The sequence below is a fragment of the Motacilla alba genome, chromosome 8 (genome assembly GCF_015832195.1).
Source record: "Motacilla alba alba isolate MOTALB_02 chromosome 8, Motacilla_alba_V1.0_pri, whole genome shotgun sequence".
Classification (NCBI taxonomy): Eukaryota; Metazoa; Chordata; class Aves; order Passeriformes; family Motacillidae; genus Motacilla; species Motacilla alba.
In genome coordinates this window covers 10981851-10993592 of record NC_052023.1, presented here as the reverse complement: position 1 = coordinate 10993592, position 11742 = coordinate 10981851, and the positions used below count along the sequence as shown (strand labels likewise).

At 45.7% G+C, this 11742-nt stretch overlaps 1 protein-coding gene across 1 annotated transcript; it reads right to left on the bottom strand.

Moving 5' to 3' along the window:
• Positions 1-2280: 2280 nt before the first annotated feature.
• Positions 2281-11742, bottom strand: MED8 (mediator complex subunit 8). The gene is made up of 7 exons (XM_038144256.1): positions 11690-11742; positions 8579-8697; positions 7402-7546; positions 6902-7042; positions 6420-6501; positions 5181-5429; positions 2281-2751 (listed from the first exon to the last, which is right to left on the bottom strand). Exons 1-7 carry the CDS (start codon positions 11693-11695, stop codon positions 2687-2689), a joined length of 807 nt encoding a protein of 268 aa, XP_038000184.1. The 5' UTR covers positions 11696-11742; the 3' UTR covers positions 2281-2686.

Sequence of the window (11742 nt, the reverse complement as noted above, 5' to 3'; positions counted from 1 at the left end):
ATCCCATGCTCACAGGAAGTGCTTCCCAATCACCCACTTGGCTGCTGCCACAGCAGGACACAGCCTGAGCCTTTGCCCTGACCCAGCAGGGTCACACTTTTATTCTGACACAGTGCACTGGGGACAGTCAATCCCTGTTGGACACGCAGACCACAGTGACAAGCAATGGACCATGAATTCCACAGTGACTTTATGGGTAAAAGGCTTGTTCCTGCTCCCTGTTTAAACATTCAAACACTAGCAGCAACTGGATAAGAGGTTAAAGTCGCTCTACATCTGAAATTCCCATTCCCACAATTAGAATAGTGTGTCCTGGTCCAGTGTCCCAAGGGACACAGATGCATAAGGAGATTTGGATGTGAGTCAAGAAATGGAAAATATGCCGTAAAGTAAAAGGGACTTTCATGAGTTCAGTCTGTCTTAAAAAAGGATCAGGAAAGCTTGATCATAATATCTGACTCCTCTGGTACTAACAACTCAGAGGCTCAGTTCCTTCCAGAGAAAATCCACTGACTTGAAGGGAATTAAAGAAATGCAGCTTCAATCTAAGGTGCAACAAGGAAAACTGTTTTAGAACAACCTACCAGCCACTGTAGCAGGAACACATCAGTTTAAAATCAACTGTTTTCCTAACAACAGTGCTCTAATTTACACAAGAACTAATTCGAGGCAGCCTGTGTCATGCAGGAAGTTACGCTGGTGAGCCTGGGAGCCTGGCCAGCCTCCCTGCTTTATAATCTACGGAAAAAAACCTGCCTGTGTTTCCCTTCCTCCGGTCCAATTGTGTGAAAGGTCTGGCCTGCCCCACTGGAGGCGTTTTACTCAGGCTAGCGTGGGTAGCAGGCAGCCATGCCCTGCCTGTGTCCCGGGCTGCCCGAATCGCTCCAGCCAGCTGCTGGCCCTGAGCTCTGGCACCAAGGCATTTTAGCTTTATAAGGAAACCAGTCTGAGGGGATGAAGCGAAGCAGAATCCTAGAGCTGAGGCTCCATGAATGACGAGTGCCAAGGATCTGACACATACAGTATTCTGCCTTCCTTTCCAACCAAAGCAAGCACATGAGACAGAGCAGGGAACAGCCATCGCCGTGGTTCTCAGCACGCCACAGGAACAGGCAGGCTCCGACTCCCCGGCTGCCAGGCTTGTTTTTGCACAAACCACTTACACTGGAACCAGTAACCTGCCTCCACACCAGTTCCCTGCCGCAGTCAGGGGCATCCCAGAGAGCCAGGACCTCCACGTTCATTAGGAGCAAAAAGCAATTCCACCAGTCTGGCTGGGATGCTGCCACTCCAGACGGGCTCATTCGTAGCGGAGCAGCTTTGCTATTGTATAAGCTGTTTGTGCTTCCAGCTCAACTTTCTACTTCCCAGCTCAGTGCTTTTCAAGGGCCAGCATGTCAAAATGGGTCAATAACTGCCCTAGTCACAGCTTTGTGGACGGTTTTGTTTTGGGAGAACAGCTCACAGCCTCCACAAATAAGCTGGATCTGATTAGCTCAGAGGCAAGCAGTGCAGGAGCAGCTGCAGGCTGTATCTGCTGAGTGGAGATTTCCTCACCCGAAGATTGCTGACAGATGCTATTGAGTAAAACACACTGCTGGCTTTCAACACAAGTCAGAAGGAAGTCCATGCAAGAGCAACCATAGGCAGGACATTTGTCCTTTAGGATAGTGCTGTATGTACTGACAGGCTCCACGGGCATGTGCACCCACCTTTTTGTCTCACGGGAATCTCTCATTTGGCAGATTATATGTTACAGTTCAAAGTAGAACAGGGATGGCTTCACAGTGCCCAGTTCCTAAGAGAAATGGGACAGACTTCACAACCTGGCCCATCCAGAAGTGTCACAGTCCTGCTCACATTGAAATACCTTTCTGAAGTGATAAATGAATCCTGAAGCAGCTAATAAACTTTATGGAAAACAGAAGTAGAGAAGCATGGAAGTGAAATCAGATCCAGCTGGGATTTGCTGCAGCATCAGAATACAAAAGCTCTGTGCTTCATTTCCTCAAGCGCTGTCTTCTTGCTGTGGGCCTTGAATTAGTCCTTCCCAGTATTTTGCTTTCTGGGGTATAGCCATAATTGGTTTTTGACGCACAAGATATTTGCTGCTTATGTTTCTACCCTGCTGACTCACTTTGCTACACCCCTTTACACACAGACCTGCAGCTCCAGCACTTGGCCTCCAACATTTTCAGTGTGGTTTAGATTGGAGCTGCTCTGTAGCCTTACCCAAAGGGAAATAAGAGTCCTTATGACCCGAGAGATGGACACAATGTCTTACAGCGAGCATAACAAGGTCTTTATTAAACAAGACAGAGTAAAGAAAGAACATACCAAGTGAACAAGCAGAAACAAGGAGCTCTGTGCAGCTCTTCAGATTCTCTATCAGGAAAGGGTATTTATCTTCCAGGCCAGACCTGGAGAAGATGGCGTCAATACCAGAAGCAAAGTCCTCTGCTCTGGCTGAACAGAGGAGTACTTGTGTCCAGGAGACATGGCCAGCAGCAGCTCCACACAAGCCACTCAGCACATAATAAAATCCAGGGAAGGGCCTCATAAACCCTGTCTTCCCAAATATGGTGTGTGGATATGTGAAGGGACTTGGAAGTCCTACAAGGAATCCAGGTGGGGTGCCTGCAGCAGTAATAAATGTTGCTGTTCCCCGGGTCTGGTTCATCTCAGCTCATCTCTGATATGGATGCATTGAGGCAGATTTTATATTTGTTTTTATGCCACTTGGCATTTTTCCTGGAGAGAGAAAAAAGAAAAAGCAGTGCAAAATCAGTAATATGAGAGGACATTTGCTCAGGAGCACACAAGACACACAACAATCCTGTCTGGGCTTTTCCAATTCCACTCTAGGCTCATTTGCTACAGAACCTTCCAGCTTCTGACCTACACGATCAATCTCTTCCACAAATTGGCGTCTTTCTCTACTGACAAATCTCCTTGACAATTTGTGTCCCCCTGCTATCCCCTTCAATTCCATTCTTCTTTCATCCTCAGCAAGCCTTTCTCTTTATCAGGACGCTCCTACAGGAGTGTTGGACTTAGTCTCATAGAAGTTGCTGGCAGCAGCACAGACAGAAGAACCCAGACTGAGTCCACTTCCATTTCAGAGAGGCTATATCCCCTTCCCTGTAGCATTATTTATAGTCAGGGTGTATATTTAAATTACTAAGCCTCTCTCAGATTTCCTAATTTCTTGTAACCACATCCACCTCTTGGGCATTATTACTCCCTGCTGATACCAATCTCACATGGGAGTGTGTTAAAAGACATCTTACTAGCAGCTTACAGTAAGTGTAGAGTGCTAGACAAAATAAGGATGATCTGAAAAATAAACAGTGATTAAAGAGCAGCACAGAGGGATATTCAAAAAACACTCCTTCAGTGTCTTCAAATTGAACCAGAAAAAAAAAAAAGATAACTCTGAAAGTTATAGTGCAGCAGGACAAGAAAAGATTTGATAAGCAAAAGCCTAAACCAATAAAGATTATTAAACTTTCTCAAACATATCCCTAGTGGGTCACCACCAGCAATGAATGGACAGGTAGGTAACTGATAGATACTAACAATCAGGAGACAAATACTGTTAGATATCACTCCAAAAGCAACAATGAACCGAACGGGGCTCACCCACATCTGAGACTGACCTTTGCCAAAACCCACTATATCTGCCCTTATCAAGAGGTACTTTCCCCATCACACAGGCTGGACAAGCACTCTGCTAGGCCTACAGAAGTGGCCGTCTCCCCACCCTGGATACAGTTTCTCTGGGTATTCAGCCAGGAATCACAGGAGGTCTTCTTTGTTACCAAATTGCAGTGGAAATACTTTCTAACTCTTACATAAATACATATTTAACTTCGGATCAATACTGTTGCTCAAGTACACATCTGAACAACAGTCATTATAGACAGGGAAGAAAACACCAATTAGGATATCGGATATCCTAAATTGCAATTAACATAAACATTCTGACAGTACAGGGTTAGCCTGCAGGTCCCCCAGGCCAAACCCATTCCTGACAGTGGAGGATTTTTATGTAGGAATACCAGAATAGGGCAAGCCTGCAGTGATATCCCTGCAGAATATTGCGGCTCAGGGTCAAGGAATTGGAGTTGGTATCCTCAGGATTAGATGTTGACTGATTTTTCATCCAGAAGTCTATGTACTTACTTCTTTTTCCCTGTCATATAAACATTTTCTGCCTATCATACACTAGGCAATGTGCACTACAGTGTAATTATTTAGTATTCAGAAAAGTATCTCCCTTTTGTTCTAAATCTACAGGCCCACATTTTGATTGGTGCACTTTCACCAATCCTTATGAATGATGGGAGAGAATGAGCAATCATTCCTCATTTGCCTGCTGTATATAATTTGGGATTTTATATGCTTCCAGTTTCTTCTCCCTAGCCCAAAGCTATGCTCTCTAGCAGAGGAGATATCAGAACCACCCATAACATTGCAGATGTAGGTACCAAATGGATTTACAGAACAGCCTAAAGATATCCTGTTTCTCTGTTCCTTTTCTAGACATTCCTAGCATTTGGTTTGCATTTCTGCCCCAACTAAATATCCAATTATTGTCTTTACAGAACTTTTCTATCATAGATGTATTTCACAAATACATGTAACTAGGTAAGAGTCCAGGAGCTGGACGTGTAGTCAAATTTCTATGCCTATGTATTTCACTTTATATTCAATGCAAATGTCATCTACTGCTGTTAAGCAAAGTCACTTTGTATAGGAAATCCTTCTAACTTTTTACAGAAAACTTTCTTTTCTTACCTTAAATAACTCATTATCATCAAACTTTTCCACTTTATTACCTACCCACACCTTAAATTTCACAGGAAAACCCCCAGTATCCCTGAAAACTACACTGTGATCTCTCTCCATATTGATTCCTATGTTCACTAAGTCTATTATTAAAACAGCATTGCAGTGGGAGTTAAGAAGCTGAAGCTGGTTGGCTGGGATCCACCTCACCCTCTGAGCCAATTTCAAACAGGTATTACTCCTCTATTATAACCTGACTCATGTCATTAAGGCCCGAAAGGAACCTCATACTTAGTCACATCTACAAGGTGACTGGGGAAGAATCTCTACATCTGCATTTGTCTTTCTTGGTCCCTGGATTTCAACTGATCTCAGACATGGAACTTTACCTGGCTGTCCTGCTGGTGCCATCTGCACTCCTGCCAGCATTGGCTGCTGCTGAGTTGGTGCACCTGTCATTGGCACCTGCTGCATGCCTGAGGCACCTGCAATGATGGCACCAGCTCCCGGCTGGCCCGACTGGACGGATGCCCCAGAGCCTGGGGGTCTCCGGTTTGACAGCCCTTTCCCAAAGGCCACAGCTGCTACCAGTGCATTGGTATCTGCAGGGTTGAAGGTCTGCTTGTTCTGTCGTAAACCTGTAAAAAAGGAAGTTAATTTGGAAGTTATTTTTAGACTTGGCAATCAGGTCTAAAAAGTAGCATAGCTGGTCTTGAATTTATTTTTCAGCTATTTAGTGCATGCAATAGAGATGAGTTTCTTACAGACTGTCCTACAAGAGTCTCAGCAAGGTCAAGGAAGCTGCAAAATCAATGGACACTGGTGATCCAAGAGCTTTTTCACTGAGAGCAGGGCATAATCTGCTCATGGAAGGAGGATAGAGTGAGCTAACTCCTCCATGCCCACAAGAAGCTGCCACTAAAGGCTATTGCATGCTGAATGCTATGGCAGGTAAGAAGCACTGTGATTCAGACAAACAATAGCAACCACCCCCTTTTGGAAGCTCATAAGCAACGTGGCGTCTACAAGCTTTTTGCCACCCATGTGCCCAGCTATACTGTTATTCCCAGATAGTAGACAGAACCTGTGCTCAGGTCCTGTGTCAAAGATGAGAGTAAAAACAATGCCACTACCTTTATGAGTAGTGTGTGGCACTCCCAGGAATAGTGAACACCACAACCAGAAAAGGTTGGCCATGAGCCTGAAGCACCCATTATCTAGACAGGATCACACAAGAGCTTGCCAACATGGAGACTCCTTCAGAACATAGCTGAAGGGTTTCTCATTCACAGCTGCTGCATTTTCACAGCTATTTTTATTAATTAAAGTTGATGGGGAAGTTTTCTCGGCAGATACTTACCACCTCCTCAAAGGCAGATATGTCAAAGGGCTGGAGTGACCTTCCTGCCATGCACAGGTCACACAAGGAAGACACATTGCACCCACAGGCTCCCTTCTCAAATTAGGGGGCTCCAGGACAGCCAATCTTGCATCTTCTGGAATGTTTTTATTTGTGCTGCTCAACTGTGTTTCCCATACTTCAGGCTCTCCAATATACCTATTTTGCCCTCTACTCTCTCAAATCTGCTGCTTAAACCCTGTACCCCACTTCCACCTCAGAGACATACCTCCACTTTCAGATTCACGCTCCTCCTTACTGATTTTCTCCAGCAAATTTGAGCACATTTTGTTCAGACTTTGGATCTGTTTCTGCAAAATGAAAACTGTCAGAAACTGCCAGGATACCTCCAACTCAGTACAAATCAGCAAGATAAATGAACAAGCTTTCCTTTCCCTGGATCCATGTAACCAAATATAAGTGTTTTGGTAGCTGAGCTGAGAGTGCCCAGTGCTAATGCAGGAGGGCACAGTGGAGATGGGATAGCCTTTGCCTCTGACTGGCTGGAGGGCCCCTTCTGTGAACAGCTAGAGAGCTGGATACCCTCCTGAAACTGTGGAGGAAACCAAACCTCAGCTATGGTCAACTGGAGAAATTCAGACAGGAAAGGACACAGAAGAAAAAGAGAAATGGAAGGGTGGAGGAAGCAGTTAAAGGGCATCTTGTGCCTTAGGGGTAAGAGGCAGAAGCATCAAACCCTTCTTTACCTACCTGTGCTGCATCAGGGCTGATTCGAGCTGCATCTGTGATCAGCTGCTTCTCCTGCTCCTCCACCTCAGGGTCGGGCTTAGTTCGAAGGTGGTCGGGCACTACTTCATGGCTGAACACCGGCACACGCCCCTCCGTCTGCCGCTGCAGGGGGGCACAAGCCTCACTCAGAGCCTCTTCCTCCAGCCCAGCACCAGGCAGCTCCAGACCAGGGCACAGGCCATGGTGCTGAACAAGGCTACAGGGAAAACCTTGATCTGGAGAGCGTTAGGAAGTTTCAACAACTCATCTAGGAATTTGCACTGTGCCTGGTTAGTAACAGCAACACCTCCTGTAAAGTGTATCCAGTGCAAGCGCTGGTAGGTGAAAACCCCACACGGCAAAGCAGCTCTCAGGCAGAAGCACTTCTTGCCCTTTCTTCCTTTACACCCAGAGCTGAGGAATGCCCAGCTGAATACTCAAGCCCTCAAGCACTTTCTGAGGACTGAAAGGACATGTCTTACCATGATCTCCTCATCGCGGTCCGGAGACAGCACCAGGGGGATGATCACCTGGTTTCGCAGTAGCGGTGTCTTCTCATGCTTTAGCACTTTGTTCAAGGTGTTCAGCTGTCCTGAGAGCAATGCAAAGCTGTCCAGAACTGAAGGCCTGGAAAAGCAAATAAAGAAGATAGAACATGGAAAGGGGATATCACATAGGACTTTTCTCTCTCCTTCACTCAAATGGCTGAGGAGCGAGGATACAACACTATTAGTCCTCAAATCAGTCTACTCCAGACAGTAAGCAGTAAAACCTAGGCTGAATATGCATTCATGGACAAACCCCAGTCCTAACTGGAAAAGGCTCAAATGCAGCAAATACCTCAGGGACATTACAAGCAGCACCACTGAAAGTGGCAGTTGTGTGGGATTTCAGTAACACACACAGAAGCACTTCTTTCCTTTCACTACCTCTCCCAGTGAAACTCTGGAGCAAGGTCTAAGAAACAATTTCATTCCAAAGCAGTACAGCCAGAAACGAAAATATTTATAGCTTGGCTATCCAGACTAAGATGCAGTGAAGCTAAATAACTGATTGTCTTTTCAAAGAAGTCCTCTTCAGCTTAGTCTCTGTGCTGGATTCATCAGCTCTCCTGCCTTCTGCAATGTTAACTATAAAGGTTAACTTGTTCGTGAAGCTTTGCTGCAGTGGCAGACACTAAGATACCATACAGTTTATTAAGCTGCCGCTATAACATCTTTATGCTCCATATTCTCCAGGAAGAGAATGCCATCTTGCAAGGCTGTCAAACTGCAGTAAAGCAGAATCAGAAAAACACAAAAGCTCAGTTTATATCAGAGCCACAAAAAGCCAGAAAAGGTCAAGAAATGCAGAAAGAACTATTCCTCATTTTGTAGTGTATGCGGGTCTCAAAGGCCTTTTTTCTGAGAACTCACTGCAGATACAAGTCTAGTTCCCACAAAAGGTCTGGATTAAAAGCTGTTAGAGTGACTCTAATTACTCTACAGCATGAAGCCAATGGTTTTCAACTGGTTTTCTCGTGGAAGATGTGTAATGGTTCCTCCAGCACAAATGTAAAAAGAAAATTGAAACCTACAGACAAGAAGCTAATGTTTTTTAATGAATCCTTTGAGCCAAGTCTGAAGAGCTCTGGCAGTGATCAACAGTGAGACACTTTACCATGTGAGTCGGTCATACTCGTTCTCCAGCTTGTAGATAAAACTGACCAAGGAGTTCTTCAGGTCGGCCACCTGACTGATGAGTGTCTCCAGGGTCAGGTCCAGCTGCTTCTCTTCTCTCTAAAAAAAGGCAAGACAGACAAGGGAAGAGAACAAAGAAGTTGTGAATCCACACCCATGCATCCATGATCCAATCTGTCCTACAGACAGCCTCCTTTTCAGAGAAAGCAGAGGCATTGGAGATAAAAATCCTGTTATTTCACACTGACCCCTTTCCCCTGGGTCAGACTACTTAGGCAAGAGACTTGTGCCTGAGAAAAACGCTTGGCCAGCTGTCCTGCTAAAGATCTAGATGAGTGTCTGAAGACATCATCACTTACACCTGCTTTTCACCACATCAGGCAAAATCATCAAAACTAGCTCATGCCACCTTTGTAAGACACTTAAGCTAACCCAGATCAAAGAAGATCAGAATTCCCTCAGTCTTTTCTGAAGCAGCCGTAGGTACGGTGATGTCTTCATCCAAAACAGTCTTTGCAAAATGAGTACCAGGACCGTGGACTACTGAAGACCCCAGTTTGTGTCCATTCTTTACTTTCTTTCTGCCCATGTGACACTTCCAGCTGCCAAGGAAACTGGCAGCTCCTCCTAGCCCTGCCCTGCCGTGACACAGACTGGCACTGTACCCACATGCACACCTCACCCCCTGCCTTTTGCTGGGATTACATTGTTTAAGAAATCTTCCCCACTGACATCCCCTTCCGGGTGAGGGAGGATGGTGACAGACAAAGTGTCAAGACTGGGGATGTGTTGCTGAAGACATCAAGGCATGTCCTTGACTCTTGCAAAATCCCTCTAAACTCTTATCTACTCTAACTTACTCATGCTACAGTGTTGTGCAAAATATAATTAAAGTCCCAGCCCTAAGGAACTGCTCGTGTAAGTTGAGAACTGTACAATAATCCATGAGGAGGGTGGGACAAAGCAATCAAATAATAGAAAGGGAATACCGATCGGAAAAGCAGATAGAGTGACTCACACTGTTGGCATGCTTGCTATTGGGTTTGTTGTTGCTCCGTTCAAACACACTGGCCCAGTGTAAGCTTCATGGAGAGATTATCAGGCACCTTCCATGTTCATGAGAACACAACATTATTCTATTTTATTTGTACTCTGACAAGTCGGTAATCACTGATGGGACTTCACTTCACTTTAACCACCTTAAAACAAACAGCTGAATCAACCTTATTAAAATTTGATTCCCAGTCCATGGAGTGGACTCAAGAACAGATTGCTGCTGGCTGTTCCACCTAGAGATAAAAGCACTCTCCTTCATCTTGCGACGGGACTAGTCAGTTCCTGTCCAATTAAGAAATGTGCCTGCAACAGTTTGTGTGCACTGTGTTTGTGCAAGGAGGTGAACTGCAGCCTGTGTTACAAGCTGGGCTGGTAGCCAGTGTTTTACTGCAGAGGTGCCAGGCATGTGCACCCACGGCAATTCCCCTGGCCCCCTGTCTGCGCTTATCCAAGAAGCCCTCAAGAGGATGAATGAAAGCCCATTGCACAAGGAGCACTCTCACGGCAGCAGGGCACTCCAAGCCTCCTTCCCCAGGCTCTTCCCAAAGCCATCAGGAGCTGGAAGCAGGCGCAAGCTGTGCAATAAGCATCCAGTAAGACTGACCAGCGATTCCAAGGAATGCTGTGCCTCTCCAAGAGGACACTTTGAGGAGTTTGTTAGCAATGTTAAATTGGCCCAAGGTAATAAAGGTAGGGCTTATGTTTTTGGTTTTTTTTGATCTCCAAATCAGAAGGACCTCCTGATATGGAGGTCAAAAAAAAAAAAAAAAAAAAAAAAAAAACAAAACTGAGAGGTAAAGGTGAAATTTAGAGTAGGTAAAGGCAAAACAATGCAGGCGGCAAAACAAAGGAGAAAATCCTGACTAGCAAAAACAAAGGGGGGAAAAAACCCCATGACTTTCTATACACAATGACATTATCTGAGCAGATAACGTTGCAACTCGACAATATCTCAGGATTATCCGAGGATAACCCATGAAAACATCTGCCCAATCCTGGAAAGGCAGTTAAGGAAGTAAAAGCAACCACTGGAGTTATTAGGAAAGCAACAGAAACTAAGCATCATTATGTCACCACATAAATGCATGCCTCCTTTGCATCTTGAATATTACACGTCACTCTTGTCCCCCCAGCTGCAAAGGTGTTACCCTGATTTTCTAAGACTTTGTTAAGCCTTCTGATGTTTGCATTCTTGTAACAAACTTTCTCACACACAGTTCTGTAAACAACTTATGTTTTGCATTCTTTCATGGAGGAGGAGAGAATTGATGGACTCTTGGTCTGTCCAGTGTCATTGGAGAGGTGGCACTGTCACCCTCCAATCCATTGTCACTTTTGGAAAATTATAAATGTTGGAGTCAGAAAATAAAGGTCCCTCTTTTTTGTTCACCTAGAGAGCAGCAATGTCCATGTCGTCTTTTCGTGTCGTATTACGACACAAAGGAATAGAGTAGGAATATGCACTGATACAGGCAACGAGGATAACGAATATTCACAGTTAAAAAAAACCCCACAAAACAAAAACAAACAAACAAACAAAGAAACAAAAAAACCCAGTGGAAAAGCAGTAAAAAGACTGGTATGACTAAGTGGCTGAAACAAGGAGAGACAATGTAACAAGCCCTATACACGAGGAATAGCGGGACAATCTGTTTTCACTTTCTTTTCCAGCGGGACAACCAGGACATCTGTACGAGGCCAGCCAGCTGCGCTTTCAAACAAACCAAAGGAGGTGGATCTTACAGCCTGTTAACCTGCCCTTAATGCTCTTTTCTCTGGACAATGCGGATGCTGCAAATTCTCAGCACTTCATAAAGTAATTAGGTTCTTCTCCCATTAACGACACTTCATTCAAGCGGGAGCGGGGCACTCCGCCGCACACACGCTCACCCCTCAGCCGCGCAGCAGCGCGGGGCTGTGCGGGGCTGTGCACAGCAGCGCAGAGCGCCGCACCGGCTGCTCGGGGACGCGCTCGGCCTCCCGCCCAGGCTGCCGCAGCCCCGGGCGCGCCCGGCCCCGCTCCCCCGGGCCTCACCTGCATGGCGGCGGCGGCGGCGGCGGCGATGGCGGCGGCGGCCCCGCCCCGTT

Excerpts from the sequence above, each read along its gene's own strand:
- MED8 (XM_038144256.1), bottom strand. Across the intron at positions 7,547-8,578 it reads GAGTATGACCGACTCACATG|GCCTTCAGTTCTGGACAGCT; the intron begins GTAAAGTGTCTC and ends TTGCTTTTCCAG. Across the intron at positions 6,502-6,901 it reads TCAGCCCTGATGCAGCACAG|AAACAGATCCAAAGTCTGAA; the intron begins GTAGGTAAAGAA and ends TTCATTTTGCAG.